The 18,653-nt window shown below is 48.0% G+C and overlaps 1 protein-coding gene across 2 annotated transcripts in view; it reads left to right on the top strand.

The window, feature by feature from the left end:
• Positions 1 to 18,653, top strand: part of LOC143979553 (uncharacterized) — a 52,010-nt gene that overhangs the window by 18,945 nt on the left and 14,412 nt on the right. The window contains exon 2 of one of the 2 annotated variants that reach the window (XM_077478943.1): positions 11,771 to 13,783. In XM_077478943.1, coding sequence (XP_077335069.1) covers positions 11,771 to 13,783 — 2,013 coding nt within the window. The remainder of the gene's footprint in view (positions 1 to 11,770; positions 13,784 to 18,653) is intronic. The other variant, XM_077478945.1, reaches the window with a different exon arrangement.

Raw genomic sequence — 18,653 nt, 5'->3', positions numbered from 1 at the left:
TCTCCAGAAGAGAACACTTGCTGTACACTATTCCTCCTCCAGCACTTCACTTGCTGCAGATGGTTTCTCCTCCGGGCCAGCTAGCACTGCATGTGTAGGCCTGACACTGCTTCAGCCAGGCCTCACTGAACTGCCTTTTGCGGCCAGCAGGGACCTTGGACCCCTGCATAGTTGCCAACATTGTAAAAAAATGTATAGAGACACTTTTTTTAACTGTGGCTGGAGTCTTATTATAATTAGGGGGCGCAACATTCATTTGTAGGCGTGGTATAGTGAAGCGTGAAATTTGCATGGTTTAATCTAAATATTGGGTATGGCTTTGAGGGGTGTGGCTCAAAGGGGGTGTTGTTGTAATCTGAGATGAACGAGGGATGGAGGGAGAAAGAGGCAGGGTGGGGGAGAGAGAGAGAAAGAAAGAGATAGGGAGGCAGGGAAGGAGAGAGATGGAAGGAAAGAAAGAGGGTGGAGGGACAGCAGGCACAGATCCTACAATACAATAGAAATGTGTATTCCAGAAAGTTTAACAATGAGCAGATAAAGATACTCCAAAAACCTGGTGTTAAAACATTCCGGCATCATGGTTGTTATGGTGTCAGGATGAATGAATTGCATTATTTCTATTATTACATTGTAATATAAAATGAACCCATTCAACTCACTATAATACAGAATCAGTGGAAGCCCTGAGCATGTCACTTGCCACATTGCGTCCCTCCTTACATCAGGTGCCCTCAGCAGAGTCCCTCCTTACATCCGTTGCCCCCAGCAGAGTCCCTCCTTACATCTGGTGCCCCCAATAGAGTCCTTTCTTACATCAGTTGCCCCCAGCAGAGTCCGTCCTTACATCAGGTGCCCCCAGCAGAGTCAGTCTTTACATCAGGTGCCCCCAGGGGAGCCCCAGTCCTTACATCAGTGTCTCCAGTGGAGCACAAGTCCTTTCTTACATCAGTGTCCTTAGTGGAGCCCAGTCCTTTCATTAGTGTCCCCAGCGGAGCCAAGTCCTTACATCAGTGTCCCCAGAGGAGCCCAGTCCATACATCAGTGTCCCCAGTGGAGCCCCAGTCCTTCCTTACATTAGTGTCCTCAGCAGAGCCCCAGTCCTTCCTTACATAAGTGTCCCCAGCCCAGACCCCTATCCTTACATCAGTGTCCCCAGCCCCAGACCTTACATCAGTGTTCCCAGCAGAGCCCCAGTCCTTACATCAGTGTCCCCAGTAGAGCCCCAGTCCTTACATCAGTGTCCCCAGCAGAGCCTAGTCCTTACATCAGTGTCCCCAGCAGAGACCTAGTCCTTACATCAGTGTCCCCAGCAGAGCCCCAGTCCTTCCTTACATCACTGTCCCCAGCGGAGCTCCAGTCCTTCCTACATCATTGTCCCCAGCCCCAGTCCCGACATCAGTGTCCCAAGCAGAGCCATAGTTACCCCCATACATAGTTACCCCCGCCCCCTGTACATAGTTACCCGCCTCCCCCTAGTTACCCCCCTGTGCATAGTTAGCCCCCCTTTACCTAGTTACCCCCTCCCCCTGCACATAGTTACCCCCTCCCCTATACATATTACCCCCTGCCCTGTACATAGTTACCCCCCCTGTACATAGCATCCTCCATGTACACAAGACAGCACAGCGGTGTAGTGGTGTAGTGGTTAGCACTCTCGCCTAGCAGTAAAAAGTGGTCGCTGGTTCAAATCCCAACCACAACACTACCTGCCTGGAGTTTGCATGTTCTCCCTGTGCCTGCGTGGGTTTTCATCCGGGTACTCTGGTTTCCTCCCACACTCCAAAGACATGCTAGTAGATTCATTGGCTTCTGTCCAAAATTGGCCCTAGTATATGAATGGGAACCTTGGATTGTGGGCTCCTTGAGGGTGTAGGGACCAATGTGAGTGTACAGAGATAGGGACAATTGTAGACACTCACTCAGGTTGAACTGGATGGACTGGTGTCTTTATTCAACCTTGTAACTATGTAACTAAGACAATGCCCGCTGTCCCCATACATATGGTGGAGATATTGCAGTGGCGGCGGTTACAGCTGATGATGTGTCGCTGGCCTGTGCTGTATACCATACATAACACACGGGAGGGCAGTAGGTCAGCAGCCCCCCCCCCATCACCCCTACCAGAACTATTCGCACCTTCATCAGCACAGCAACACAACACAGTTGTCACCAGCAGTATTCTTCTGGTCCAGGATCTTCGCTACAAGCAGAGGTAGCTGGAACAGCCAGTAATTCAGGACTCGACTACACAAACTCCTTCCACATAGGTTACCCTAAGATCAACTTGCGCATTTACAAATAGCCATAACACAGCAGCAAGACTGATAACTAGACAGACTAAGACTAAGGAAAAAACCCGGATCAGGATCATCATCTCAGTCATCTTAGTGCCATCAACTTCATCCTCTCGCCATGTGCTACTTCAAATACTCAGCAGAAGTTCTCCACAGGCTAAGGAATAACACCTCAACATTGCCAGGCTCCACTCAAAAAATCCTATGAAAAGAACAACTACTAAAGACTGACCTACAATCAACCATCAAACACAGGAAGATACCAACTCAACCACAACAATTAGCATGCGCCATGATCAACACCAGGTCTGCAGCCAAACACAGACTGGAAGTACACCCAAAACAACATAGATTGCCTCTTCATCATGGAAAGCTGGCTAACTCACGACTGCATCGCCATCCTTACCGAATTGGTGCCGGAGAACTACAGGATCCTAACTGAGCATCGAAAGGGAAAAAAAGGAGGAGGCCTAGCAGTGATCTTTAAATCTCACCTTGTGCTCACCAAACCAATTTTGAAGAACTCAGTGCCTTTTATGGAGACACTAACGCTACATCTTCAATCAACACCCCATGACACCATTCATATTCTTCTATGCTATAGACCACCAAGACCAAAGACTAATCTTCTTACACCCCTTATGGAATTCATTTCAATACACACCCTGCAATCCAAAAACTTCCTGGTACTTGGGGGCTTTAACCTCTGGGCAAACTCTACCCAAGATCCTATCGCAACTGCCTGCATCAACCAACTGGAAGAACTGGGTCTCCAGCAACTAATAAAGACTCCCACACATGGTTCAGGACACACCCTGGACCTCATCTTCAAACAAAATATGGACATCAACATACTTGACAACATACCACTACCATGGATGGACCACCATGCCATCAAATTATAAATCTCCACTAATACCACCCACCAAAAAACATAAACTTGCAACAACTCATCATAGAAGAAACTATACTCCGAAACCTTCAAAACCACTTTATCAAACAAAATAGCAATGCTGAATTTAAGCCACTCAATGAAACAAACCCTCAGCTCCCTAAACAAGGTATTACTACAATCAGCAGACTCAGTGGCTCCAAAACACAGAACACTCGGTTTAATGGCTCTCTCACTCTACTCAAGCAGAAGAGCTGAAAGAGCATGGAGAAGAAATCCTACCAAGGAAAACCACAAAAACTACAAAGGACTCACGGAGAATTATCAAAAGCAATCTTCAAAGCTAAAAAGGATCATTTCTCAAATACCATCTCATCGGCCTTAAACCGCCCTCGGGAACTTTTTAAAATAGTTGCTCAGTCAATGAACTCGGTATGCTTAGAGCCCCCAGCAAACGAAAGCCAAGATTTCTGCAACATCTGGAAAACAATTCATCAGAAAAAAACAACCAACCTCAGTCAACCAAAGCAAAAAGAAGATATCGACACAAACATTCCACAACCACCGAAGTTTTCTCTGACCCCAATTACCACGGACACCACATCATCAAAATCCTTTGAGACACCACATCACCAATTGACATCATCCCCACAAAACTCCTGAAAGAATGTTCCGACATCGTGGCTCCCACCATAACTCACCTCATAAGTCAGTCATTTAAAGAAGGGATTGTTACAGGAGCCCTCAAACAAGGCATCGTCAAACCCCTGCTAAAGAAACCCAACCTCGACCCTCAGGACCCCAACCAATGCAGACCGATAGCAAGCCTTAACACCATGTCCAAGTTTATGGAAAAAACCGTAGTACAACAGATACAACGCCACCTGGACACACACAAACTCCTCGACCCGCTGCAATCAGGCTTCCGCTCGGGCCATGGAACAGAAACAGCACTCCTCAAGATATGGGACGACGCCCTTGAAGCAGCAGATGATGGAAAATCATGTCTCCTGGTACTGTTGGACCACAATACTCTACTCATCCGCCTCACAGAAGTAGCAGGAGTCACAGATTCAGATCTACAATGGTTTGCATCCTTCTTAGGAAATCGTTCTCAGACAGTGAAACTAGGAGCATTCACCTCTGAAACCCGGGCAATCTCTTGCAGAGTCCCTCAAGGATCACCCTTGTCGCCAGTGCTCTTCAACATATACATCCGCCCACTCCTCAAAATCATCAGAATATCAGACCTCTGCTTCCACTCATACACTGACGACACACAACTCTATTTTCTTATCACCGGACAAAAAGACCATCATCATCAACTAGAAAATTGCCTCACTTTGATAGACGACTGGATGACCACTAGCTCTGTCAGACAACACTTACCAGACCGGTGAGTCCGCTTGGGCAGAAGGTGGTCTCCCGTACGTGTCTGACTTACAACCCCTGGTAGAGTAGACAGGTGGCTGAAAGTGCGGAGTGGTATGAGAGCCTGTGATGAGGTCCCTGGAGCTGGAAGCAGGAGAAACTCCGAAGCAGCAGGTGAGTAGGCAGGGACACAGGCAAACTGGGTGCGGAGCAGGAGCTGAGCAGGCAGGTCCGGGTACAGGCAGGATTCGTCAACAGGCGGGCAGCAGCGGTACAGAAGGAACAGGCAGGAGCGAAGTCAGAACAGGCCGAGGTCAGGTGCAGGCGGAGATCAGAGGTGTCCAAGAGAAAGCCGGGTCATCAGGAGATCAAGAAGCAGGAACGCAGATACAGGCAACGGAGCAGGGACCGGGGAAGCTGATGATCAGGAAGTACTTGAGTGGAATATGTCGCAGACCTAAATAGGCTGATTGGCGCCAAGCACCATGCACGTGCGCGCGTCGACGCGCACGGGCACGCGCATAGGCGCACGCGCGCCCGAGCGCCAACACGCACGCCAGTGCCACCAGGAGTGCACACAACAGCGCGCACCGGCGCACATCGGCACGCACCGGCGCCAGCAGGAGCGCGCACCGGCGCCAGCAGGAGCGCGCACCAGCGCCCACAGGGGTGCACACCACAGCGCGAACAGGAACACACACACCAGCATGCACCGTCGCACATCGCCGCACACCAGCATGGCCAGCACCGCGACCAACCAGGTAACTTCTCTGACAAGCTCCCTCAAACTCAACAAATCGAAAACAGAGCTTCTTATCCTACAAGCAAACCAAAATTCCTGAACCATGATCCCTTGGACACCACCCACCATCTTTGAACAGACCATCTCCCCAAGGACCAAGGCCAAGAGTCTCTGAGTCATTTTTGACTCAGAAATGTCAATGGATGCACAAATAGGAGCAGTAGTCAGTAGTTCTCACCATCTGCTCCGCCTGCTATGTAGACTCATCTCCTTCATTCCAAAGGAGGACAAAGCAGTGGTAGTTGGAACAGTCATTAATTCACGACTTGACTACGCAAACTCCCTTTACATAGGATTACCCCAATATCAACTTGCGCACTTACAACTGATCCAAAACATGGCGGCAAGGCTGATAACAGGAAAAAAAAAACTGGGAATCCATCTCCCCTTTCCTGAGGAGCCTACATTAGCTAAACGTAAAGAATCGGATCACATTCAAGATCCTCTGCCTCACCCACAAATGCACACATGGAGACGCTCCTCAATACCTACTCGAGAAAATAAAACACTATACACCCAATCTCAGTCTTCGATCATCTAAGCAAAACCTCCTCCTCAATTTCAAATCCCACTACAAATCAAAAGGGGAATGGAGAGTCGCTGTCCAAGAACCATGGCTATGGAACGCTTTACTGACCTAGTGTACATCCGCATGGAAGAAAACCATCAGGCCTTCAGGAAAAAAGACCTACTTCTTCTAAGAAGCTTGACAACAAAGCACGAATACAGCACCTTGAGGCGATTCAGTTCGCATTGTAGCGCTATACAAATTATTCATTCATTCATTCACACACAGATGGCAGAGCTGAACAAACTTCCACAACAAGCCATGTGTTCAGTGGAGAGGGGAGGGGCCTCCGATTTGTGCAGCCAAATCAGTTTCAGCGTACAAGAGAACAGTCTACTCATAAAATGAAAAGATAAGCTGATGGGTTGCCCCTCCCCTCTCCACCGAACACACGAGGAAAGACACCTTGCGGCTGTGTCGGTGGCCATTTTTTTGTAGCTCACTGTTGCCAAAAATAGTCCCGATTCTTGGGACAAACGCGAAATCCCGGGATTTTAATCGGGATGGACTCAGGTTGGGACATGAGTCCAAAAATTGGGATTGTCCTGGGAAAATCAGGACTGTTGGCAAGTATGCCCCTGTGGTGTAGAATAGTTCAGATGCTAGCTGTTCTCTCCTCAGCTACCACTCCCAGATAGCTCTTGTCAGGTCCTGGCAGCCAGCCTGACTGCAAAGACCCCTTTCCACTGCCCTTCCCACAGTCCTCTCTTCTGGTTCTGCACCAATCTCTCAAACTGCAATCTCCCAGTTCTCTCAGGTGTGTCTCTCCAGTACTCCCGACTGTGCTCACTCACCAGCCCTCCTATCTGCGATCAATAGCCCTCCCTGAAGAATCTTAGATTTCTCTCCCGCTGCCCTCTTTTCTGCTCTCTCATGTTCCTCTGTTTCCAGGATCTTTTCACTCCTCCCAGGTGCACCCGAACTCCAGCCCAAGGTCACCCCTCCCCCAGACTGGGGAGATTCCTGTGGTCCCCGACAGCCTCCACACTCTCTCACTCCAGCTCTCCCCCCCTACAACTCCTCCTCAGCTAGGCTGACCCCAGGTATTTAAGGAGGCCTGCCCCCCTGCCAATCCAAATTGGGGATTGGTCAGGGCTCCTTAAAATACCACAGGCAGCTCCACCTCTCCCCCCCCCCCCCTCTCCTTGCAGCACTTTCTAGAAGGAAGAGGGAGGTGACATTTAAGTGATGCTGCCTGTGAATCATCAGCTGCTACCCTGAGCCACTCCCAGCCCATAATGAAAACAAACTGGCCTAGCAACCAGCTGCCTAAATTTACCGACACTGCCAGAGAAAAACCTCACTCTAGCACCTTACTAACTAGGGGGTGCTACAATGGTAAACAGGACAAATAGAGAGGAGGAATCTCCCTAATGGGGCACAGAGAGCAATAAAAACTGACAGGTTTTCCAATCTATTTCCACTCTGCCCACAAAAAAAAAAAAAAAGTTTTGTCTTTAAAGTGATACTAAACCTAAAAACTTTTTTTATGTTAATGTATTGCTTGCATTAAGGTAAAAAACATTTTCAATTTTCCTGTGCCCCTCCTTCCCCCCTTCCGTGTGTAGGGGAAGAGAGGGGGAAGAGATCAACATTGTGCAGAGTTGCATCTATTCTCCCCTTTCTTCCTCTTTACACAACATTTGAGCAACAGCAGGAGCCACTGGCTCTTGGTGCTGTCAATGAAATGCAGTGAAGAGGACGTAAGGGGCGGGCCTAAGTGCTGCTGTATAAGTCTATGGAGCACGGCTCCATAGACACACAGGTCGGGAGCGAGCATACACCGTTTGTCCCCATAGCAGGTAGCTTGCTATGGGGCCACAGAAAAGAAGAGGAACAGCCAAGATTGTCACCAGGGACCAAAGAAGAGGAGGATTGGGGCCGCTCTGTGCAATACCACTGTACAGAGCAGGTGAGTATACATGTTTGTTATTTCAATTTATTTTTTTAAATCTGAATTTAGTAACACTTTAACTATACTTTAAGACTTTTGGTTGTTAATGATCCTGAGTGTATAGGTGCAGGTTAAAATACACCTTACATGTTATAGTGCCCTCCCCTTCCTTCAAGGCTAAAAGTTTAAACAGGTTAGTTGCATGATGTAGTATGGAGCAGAGGTTCAATGTCTCAGAGTGGAGCTCAAGGCTGCAGCTGTGCAATGAGCCTTATGGTAGCCTCCCCTGCTACTCCGAAGTGACTCCACACTGCTTCCCAGGGTCCTTGCTCAATCTTGTTCATCCTGGCTCTTACTGTATAGATGAAGGGCAGCCCGTCGATTAAAGCGGATATAAACCCATCCATAAAACAGTTTTATTTCTGGCATGTGCTGGAAATGTAGCATCCCATTGGTTCTGCTCTCGACCAAACTGTCAAACCATCCAATGGCTGGTGTCATAACTGATCACATGTGCAGCATCATGGTTGTTGTAGAGATTAAACAGAGTCAAAGATGGCAGCTTCCTTGGCTGAAAACGATAGGGGGGTTTACTTACACTTTAAGGGTGCATGGTCACTACCCCTCTAATCATTCCACCCCCTATATGATTAATATATTCATGCATAGCATCCATGGCCACCTCCTATTCATGCATCCAGCCCCTTTCAGGATGCCTGGCGCATGAATTACAGCGGCAGGTTTTTTTTTTTGAAGCACCTGATTAGAGCCATATGCTCTAATAGGCTTTAAAATAGGGTGGAGCCCACCCAGGTGTGTTAGTAAAGCAAATCAATATTCGCTTTTCAAACACTGAATTGCCTCTCCGCCAATCAGGAAGCACTGGTCTGATACCCATTTCCCGATTGGCTGAAAGGTCAGGTGATCCTATTGGAAGCCTAGAAGGAGGAGGGAGATGCATGGCGGAAGCTGCCATGATCCACACCACAGGAGGAGGAAGAAAGCTGCTAGACATGCTGACCACCCGCCCGCTTCCTAGATGGGGTAAGTGTGGGGCTTTGATGTCCCGACTGTCCTCCGCGGGGGGAGTTGCTGCAGCTGGCAGCCGGCTGACTGACCGAACAACTGGGGGGGTGGCTGTTTGTGCCACCCTCCCAAAAGAAAAAAATCATCAGGCGCCACTGGTATAGATAACTTTGCAGACCTGTGTCCAACCAACACCTGCAGCTCTTACCTGCAAAGGAGCCACTGTTTTCTTGGGCCCCCTGTTCCCACAAATCTCAATGCAGCACCACGTTCTCTGACACAGAGGCTCAAGGGTGGATATTTATTGCAACATTGCACAATAATTCAACAATCAAAGAATGGAAAATGGCAAAAAACACTGCAACAAGTATGTCAAACAATTGCAAAATGACATATGGAATTGGTAATAAAAAAAGCAAAAAGCAGACACCTTATCCTTATACTATGGAAGACCCTAAGAGGTGATGCTAAGACAATGGTCTAGCAGTCTTTGACAAACCCCCACCTACTGGTTTTGGGACCCAAATCCCATACTGGAGCACACAAAATGAAGTCCCTCTGAACCCGAGTGTAGATGTCTGAATGATGTCCCCAGTAAGCAATACTTTTCCCTTAAATAAAGTATGAAAGGGCCACAATCAGATAGCGACACCAGGCTCAACAGTAGCATTCCCACAGACCAGGGGATGTCCTCTACTCAGCCTCCCTGCATCCCTGTCATTGCAGCAAACCAACCCAACAGCAGCCTCTTACACAATATGTGTTCACCACATCTTCTCTGTGAATGTCTATAGCCCAAACCAGTCCTTCTTTTACCTCTCCAGAGCTCTGGTAATGCTGGGGTCTATCGTTCCTGAGCTTATCTGTAGTACAGGATTAGTTTACCTGAGGGACTACATTCCCCACAAGTCATAGGTTCTTCCAGTAGGTTCTATCCTTCCCACAATCCATAGCAGTTTAGGTTCCACATCCTCTCTGTGATCCCAGGTGGTGGGCCGGCTTACTTAGGTTACACACACAGCCCAGCAACACTAGCAGTGATAACAACCCAGTCCTTGCTGCCTGACAGAGCAGCACTGCGAACCAGACCAGCAACAGACCAGAGACTACACACCAACAAAAAAAAGAGTTCTAGGAGCAAGCCACAGGATCCTTATGTTCTGCAGGTTACAACCTTTACAACAACAATCCAAGAGGAATTCTCACAACCAATGCCGGGACAAGGTCATCCACCACCCAGGGCAAAGATGCCAAACTGCGCCCCCCTTTCCCTTAGGGTTAGGGTCAGGGTACCCCCTATCCCTGCAATAAACCATTGTGCCAGGGGCAGCCGTCCCTCCTGCCCACCCCTTGTCCCGGCCCTGCTCACAACCATCTCTTTCTTTCCTGATCTGTGTGAACCATTTGTTCTATAGATTCCCTTGTTTATTTTTTGGTTATAGTGTGTAAACGTGGATCCAAAAATGTTTTTGTTAGTTTTGGAGTGGCGAAGGGGTTAGAACTCTGTTTAGGTTGTTTTTTTTGCTATGTTCTCCAGTGGGGAGATTCACCCTCAATGCTTGTCCTGCACTGCCACTAAACCTGAATGTGAGGAAAACACTAAATTTGAGCTGTCATCAGACCAGAAATAGAGGAGATGTGTTCCAATTAGGGATGCTTGTTGCAGTGCCAAATGCATAAGACAGGATTTCCCTCATGTTGAAATTTTATTTCTCTTGCTCCAACCACCCTCTGCTAGGTAAGTACTATAGCTCGCAATCAGTGATGCTAATGCCGCGTACACGCGATCTGACTTTTTGACGAACTAGGTCCGGTGGACTATCCGACGGACTTTGCAGCAGAGTTCCACCGGGCTTTCAAACGAACGGACTTGCCCACCCACTATCACTCAAAAAGTCAGACGGATTTGAACGTGATGACGTACAACCGGACTACAATAAGCCCTTGTACACACGGTCGGACATTCCGATGGACAATGTCTGATAGGACCGTGTTGTCGGATAATCCGACAGTGTGTGGGCTCCATCGGACTGTTTCCGTCGGTGTATCCGACAGACCAAGTTTTACAGCTGGGCTATAAATTTTTCCGACAACATGATCCGATCGGACTTTGTCCGATCATGTGTACAGAATTTCGATCGGACAAAGTGCCACACATGCTCAGATCAAATTCCTAGACCAAAGCTATTGGCTACTAGCCTGAACGTAGTCCCGTCCTAATGAAATAACGTCATCATGTTAAGTACGATCGGATTTTCTGACAACTTTGTCCGGCTGTGTGTATTCAACAGTTTCGGACAAAATCCGTCGGACAAAATCAGTCGGACAAAATCCAACGGATTTGGTTGTCGGAATGTCCGACCATGTGGACAAGGGCTAAGGAAGTTCATAGCCAGTAGCCAATAGCTGCCCCAGCGTAGGTTTTTCGTCGCTCAGACTAGCACACAGATGAGCAGATTTTTCGACTGGACTCGAGTCCGTCGGACATATTTAAAACATGTTTTATTTCTAGGTCCGTCTGACTTTTGGGAAAGAAAAGTCTGCTGGAGCCCACACACGAATGAATTGTCCGACAGTTTCCGGTCCACCGGACCTAGTCCATCGAAAAGTCAGATCGTGTGTATGCAGCATAATGCTCCTTGCTCATCGGATTGTTCTAGTTCTGACTCAGCAAGGGCATGTTGGAGAGACCAATGCCTTCACACAGAGAGCAAGGATCTTTACTTGTATCAAGCTGGCAGGGGACAGGCTTTTATGCTCATTTTTAAAGAAAACAAACCCCCTTGCCCCTGTGTGTTTTGATATATCTGAATTGTATTTAGCTGCTTAAACTGAAAGTTCATTTTGACTTTAATACTTGTGTGGATTTACTCTTGTGGATTTAACCAATTTAAATGTGTTTTTTTTTTTCTGTCTCCATCAGCAGAGGCTAGGACAGCAGATCAATCTGAAACCACTACATTTGAAGATGTCACTTTTCCAGCTACTGGCACAGTACCTATCACAGCACCTATTACCTTTACAACCGTGGGCCTAAACCCTACAGAAACATACAATATTTTACCAAGAATTCTTACATTCAACCTTCACAAACCAGTCTCACTGTTAATAAGTGCGTACGTGCAAAGCAAAAACTTCATAATGGGGCCGGCAAGCTTGCAAATGTCAAAATCAAACATTACCAATACAATTAATTTAATTAGACAAGGTAAAATAGCTACAGAGAAAGATCAGCTAGTGGTAAATGTATCAGTGATGACTACAAAAGTGGAGAAATTTTTTTCTACAGTGTTGACCAACCAGAATATTTTCTTAACAATTGACATTAGTAATAAATTTAACCTCACAGGTTCCATAACTACCAGTGCAACAAATAGCTCAAGGGCTACATTTAACATCAATGCAGTTACAACACCGGTTAGCACCACTGTGTTTGATTCACTGGGGTACGATAATAATAATTCTACCTTTTCCGCAATTAAAATGACACCAACAATTACAGTACTGCTGCCCACCACTACTACCACTACTACTACTACAACTTCTACTACAGCTATAACTACTGAGCCTCCTTCAACCTGGACCACAAGTAGACCATCAACTACAGAAACTACTGAATTGCCTTCAACCAGGACTACAACTACTCCATCAACTATGGAAACTACTGAGTCTCCTTCAACCTGGACTACAGTGACCTCACCAACTACAGAAACGACAGAATCCCATGCAACTACTCCATCAACTACAGAAACTACAAAACTGCCTTCAACCTGGATTTCAACTATTCTATCAACTACAGAATCCACTGAATCACCCTGGACTGGAACTACTCCATCAACTACAGAACTTACTGAGTCAACCTCAACATGGACTACAAATACTCCATCAACTACAGAATCACCTTCAACATGGACTGCAACTACTCTGTCAACTACAGAAACAACAGAATCACCTTCAACGTGGACTGTAACTACTACATCAATTACAGAATCACCCTCAACATGGACTACAACTACTCCATCAACTACAGAATCACCCTCAACATGGACTACAACTACTCCATCAACTACAGAAACTACTGAGTCAACCTCAACATGGACTACAAATACTCCATCAACTACAGAAACTACGGAATCACCTTCAACATGGACTGCAACTACTCTGTCAACTACAGAAACAACAGAATCACCTTCAACGTGGACTGTAACTACTACATCAATTACAGAATCACCCTCAACATGGACTACAACTACTCCATCAACTACAGAATCACCTTCAACATGGACTACAAATACTCCATCAACTACAGAAACTACAGAATCACCTTCAATATGGACTGCAACTACTCGGTCAACTACAGAAACAACAGAATCACCTTCAACATGGACTGTAACTACTACATCAATTACAGAATCACCCTCAACATGGACTACAACTACTCCATCAACTACAGAATCACCCTCAACATGGACTACAACTACTCCATCAACTACAGAAACTACAGAATCACCTTCAACATGGACTACAACTACTCCATCAACTACAGAAACTACAGAATCACCTTCAACATGGACCACAATGGTCTCAACAACTGCAGAAACTACAGAATCATCTTCTACCTGGACAACTATTGCATCAACTATAGAAACTACTCAGTCACCCTCGACCTGGACTACAACTACATCTTCCACTACAAAAACTACTACATTAACACCAGCCCAGACCACAACAGTATCCTCAACGACTGCTAGTACAAAACCAACAACCACCCTAATTACCACACATTCTTTAACTACTGCAGGTACAGAAACAACAGCAACTAGCCCAACACTAATTTCATCCACAACAAAGGCAACTACAACACCAACAGCCAGTACAAGTTGTAATACTGAAACTACTGCTGCAACAAGTCAGTCTACCACAGCCTCTCCACCAAGTAAGTACTAGTAAATGCTAGTATATCTTCCTCTCATAGTGACTGTTTATAAAGTAAAAAAATGAGCCTTGGAACATGTCTATTAGAGGGGTATTTAAAAAAAAAAAATCTGAATCTGTGTTCATATCATAGCCAGACTTTTTTTTTGTTCAAAGGTGATGTGCATGTAATACACTACTATAAAAAATAATGTATAATGTGCATGTTTCCAAGTAACTGAAATTTTCCTTTGATAATAAAATAGTTGTTCTGCTATAGCCTCCTTACAGACTGCAAGGTTAAAGCAGTATTAAATCAAAGAACTAAAATGTGATACATTGCAGCTTACAAATCATTAGATGTGGTGGCTGCATTGTTTGTTTGTTTTTTTTTGTTTTTTTTTGGGGGGGGGGGGGACATTTTCCCTCTGTTATCCCATGGTGATCTGGACAGGAATACATTTCCTGTACTAGAGTACCAGAGTACCTACACTCTGGATAAATGAGCACAAGGTGCAGATCTAAAAGGCAAGATTGTCAGGCTCAAGGGAAGGGGTGTTAAATGGACTGGCTGATTTAAATACACATACAATAACAAAGTCCAGGTAACACATTATAAGCAAATACAGCAACACAGTTTTTTATTTGTTTTGTTTTTTGGGGGGCAAAGGTGTTTGGGGCCCTGCTAGTGTTAAATGGTTCATCCCTGTAAATGCAGTGTGTTGCTTTGAAAAGCAACAGACTTACTGGCTGGATCACCAGAGGAAAATAGAAGAAAGAACGCCTAAAAAAAATTATTGCAGCCATCACATCTAAGAATTGGTAAGCTGCAATATAATAATTGTTGGGGGTTAATACTGCTTTAAAGCAGAACTTTGGAGAAGAAAAAGTTCTTATCTTGACCCCCGTCCCATAAAGAAAATCATAAAAATTGTTCCACACTTACTGAAGGTGCCATTGTTATCTCTGTGCCTTACAACTACAGTGCCTTGCAAAAGTATTCACCCCCTTGGCTTTTTACCTATTTTGTTACATCACCACCTTTAGTAAAATTATTTTTAATCTGAATCATATGTGATGGATCAGAACACAATAGTCTAAGTTGGTGAAGTAAAATTAGAAAAATATATACATAAAACAGTTTTTCAGAAATAAAAAACTGATAATTGGCATGTCCGTATGTATTCACCCCCTTTGTTATGAAGCCCATAAAAAGCTCTGGTGCAACGATTACCTTCAGAAGTCACATAATTAGTGAAATGATGTCCACTTGTGTGCAATCTAAGTGTCACATGATCTGTCATTACATATGCACACCTTTTTGAAAGGCCCCAGAGGCTGCAACACCTAAGCAAGAGGCACCACTAACCAAACACTGCCATGAAGCCCAAGGAACTCTCCAAACAAGTAAGAGACAATGTTGTTGAGAAGTACAAGTCAGGGTTAGATATAAAAAAAATATCCAAATCTTTGATGATCCCTAGGAGCACCATCAAATCTATCATAACCAAATGGAAAGGGAGTCCCGGAGCAGAGCATTAGCGCAGGGACAGCATGACATGTGCGGACTGCACAGTCACGCTGTCAGGGGGAGGTTGAGGCATGTTCCCTTTAAGAAAAGGGGAGGTGCCTCAGCAAGAGATCTGTTCGCCAGGAGAGGAGAGAGATTCACGCGCTCCCACCGCTCTGTCCTCCTTCTCTTGACTAATGGCGGCTCCGGTGGCACTAACGGCGCTCGTAGCGCAATTGCGGGAGGCGGCGGCAGCGCAAGGGGCGGACTGGCTGCACGCTCAGGTCGCAGCCATACTCCGGGATGCTGGATCGGCTCCGAGCGGGGGGGATGCGGAGGCTCCACGTGCGCGGAGTTCCCGGCCGCCGGAACGCTACAGCCCAGATGCGGTGCAGGGGGAGCAGAGCACGCAAAGGCAGCGGAGGGGAGGTAATGTCCAGGCACCCCCCAGAGATCACCAGCCCCAGGGAGGGGGGACAGCAGGACGGCTCAGCGCAGGGGCCGTAGCGCGGTGATTGGTGAGCCCAGCGCGACACAGGGATCTGTCGGCCGGGGCTGCAGGAGGGAGCCAGATGGCCCAGCGGGGAGCAGCAACGCTTCGGGGGGCTGGCCAGGTGGCCAAAGAGGCCAGCAGCCCAGCCAGGAACAGAGGAAGGTTCATGAGGAGCGCGGTGACGGCGGTGTGCAGGAGCAGTGCGGGGACGCCAAGAGCCCAGACCAGTCGGAGAAGCCAGAGTCCATCCAGGCGGCCAACGAACGGGTCTGACGGGTCGACACAGTGCAGAGGGCGCAAGACACGCTGCAGATCCCCGGCAGCCAGAGCAGGACCCTCTGGGGTGCAGCCAGCAGTCGTACAGCAGGAGGAGGCCAGCGACAGATCGGAGGGAGAACTGTCCGGGTCGGAACGGGACGAGGACCAGGGACATTCGGCAGCGGTGGATATCGGTGTGGCGGCTGATGGGCCCAGTCCTGGGCAGCCCGGTGAGTGCACTTCTACTTTATCTATTTTGGCTTTATTAGAACAGTTATTGGAGCGGGGTAAGGCAGCTGGGTCCACCAGGGAGGGTAGTTCTTCAGGGGTGAGTGGGGTACGGCACCATGCTGGGCAGCCCCAGGAGGCAGGGCAGAGGGCGACAGGCTTACAGGAGTTATTGCTGGGTTTGCGGGAGCTGGTGCAGCGCTTTGAGCCGACCACGGGGGACAATTCATCGCCGGCCCAGGCGTGGGTCCCGTCACTAGGTAAGGAGAGTACGCCAAAGGTTACGCCACCGACCGCGGTCGCGAATAGAGTGGAGGCCGAGGCGAGAACAGCGGACACAGTGACGGCGGTGGACATTACGCCCACGGCAACGGCCAGCGTTACGGCTCCGGCTAGCCAGGAGAAGACGGGGGAGAAGAAGTCGGAGTCCTTCAGGTTGGCGGACTCCGCCAAGAGCGAGGTTTATGTATGTTTTGAAGGCCATTTGGGAGCCCATCTCAAAACGTAAGTAAAGGAAAAAATTTGGAAAGGGGAATATGTGGAGATATTCACATTATTGCCGCTTGAGAAGTTCAATCTGGATAGATTGAAACCGGAAGAGAGCAAGAAGGAAGACGAGGAAAAACGCAGATACCGACTGATTCTGCGGACAATCTCAAACTGGCTGCAGGCGTTCGCCATCTTGGCGAGCGTGGTGGGGGAAAAGGCCCCCGAACACTGCTCGGCGTTGTTCGTGTATTTAGAGGCGATTAGTGAGGCGCACCGGACGTATGGCGGCATGGCATGGCTGCGTTATGATGAACAATTTCGTCAGCGGATGGCCGTCCGACCGTCCCTAAGATGGGACCACAAGGATATTAGCCTGTGGATGAAGCTGATGACGGCGGCGAGGGCTCCTAACCAGTTTTTTCAGGCGGGGGGCGGAGGTACTGCAGCTCCAGGACAGCCGACAAGAGATGGGGCTTCTGTTGGCAGTTCAACGAGGGCACCTGCAGGTTCGGCGCCAACTGTCGATTTAAGCACACGTGTTCCGGCTGCGGGGGATCACACGCCCTCTCAAAGTACTTCAGGAGTGGAAAGGGACGTGGCGGAGAGCCTGCGAATAAAAGGGACGACGCCGGTGCGGGTGGAAAGGGGTTTAAAATACCTTGCCATCTGGCGGTAGCCCCTCCCATAGTGAATAATTTATGGTCGGTCCTGCTGCATCTGGCAGTGGTCACAGAAAAAATTGACAAAGAAGTAAAACTGGGGCGCATGGCCGGCCCGTTCGCTTCAGTTCCTCTGTCGGGCCTGGTGGTATCCCCCTTGGGTGTAGTTCCCAAGAAGGAGCCAAATAAATTTAGACTGATTCACCACCTGTCGTTCCCGAAAGGTGGATCTGTCAATGATTCGATTGCACCGGAGGAGTGTGCGGTAACATACACTTCATTCGATGCGGCGATATCATGGGTTCGACGATACGGCCAGGGGTCCCTGATGGCAAAGGCGGATATTGAATCCGCCTTCAGGCTTTTACCGGTTCACCCTGAAAGCTTTCGTTGGCTGGGTTGCACGTGGAATAGGGCATACTATGTGGACCGTTGCCTCCCGATGGGATGCTCGATCTCATGTGCTTTCTTTGAAACGTTCAGCTCATTTTTGGAATGGGTGGTACGGGACGTCTCTGGGATCAACTCGGTTATTCAATATCTGGACGACTTTTTATGTGTCGGCCCGCCGAGTTCCAATGTTTGTGCCATTCTTTTGGGGACGTTGCAGCACATAGCGGAACGGTTTGGGGTCCCGTTAGCCCCGGGCAAGACGGAAGGCCCCACGTCCAACATAGTTTTCCTCGGAATTGAAGTGGATTCCATGGGAATGGAGTGCTGATTGCCGTTGGACAAACTGGAGAATCTCAAGGAGGCAATACGTGGGACCATCGGGCGGCGGAAGGCGCAGCTGAGGCAATTACAATCGCTATTGGGGAAGCTAAGTTTTGCTTGCCGAATAATTCCCATGGGCAGGGTGTTTTGCAGGCGGTTGTCGGCGGCAACGGCAGGAGTCAAGTCCCCCACTCATTTTGTGAGTCTGACCTGTGAGCACAGGGAAGATTTGCGGGTGGGGCATGATTTCCTGGAGTCCTTTAACGGGCGCGCCTTCTGGATGTCGGGCCCCATCAGCAATTGGGATCTTGAATTGTTCACGGATGCTGCAGGATACACAGGCTATGGGGCCGTCTTTCAAAGGCATTGGAGCGCCGCCCGGTGGCCCACATCTTGGGAGGAAGCTGGGTTCTTGAAGAACCTAGTTCTCCTGGAACTGTTTCCTATTGTGGTGGCAATGGAAATATGGGGGGAATCGTTCCGTAATCTGAAAGTGCGGCTCAACTGTGATAACATGGGGGTTGTACAAGTGATTAATCGG

This window comes from Lithobates pipiens, unplaced genomic scaffold, assembly GCF_037356315.1.
Source record: "Lithobates pipiens isolate NorthernLeopardFrog02 unplaced genomic scaffold, aLitPip1_a1.2 Scaffold_1, whole genome shotgun sequence".
In the NCBI taxonomy this organism is placed as follows: domain Eukaryota; kingdom Metazoa; phylum Chordata; class Amphibia; order Anura; family Ranidae; genus Lithobates; species Lithobates pipiens.
The sequence above is the reverse complement of the archived record's forward strand: the minus strand, read 5'-3'. Positions and strand labels throughout refer to the sequence as shown.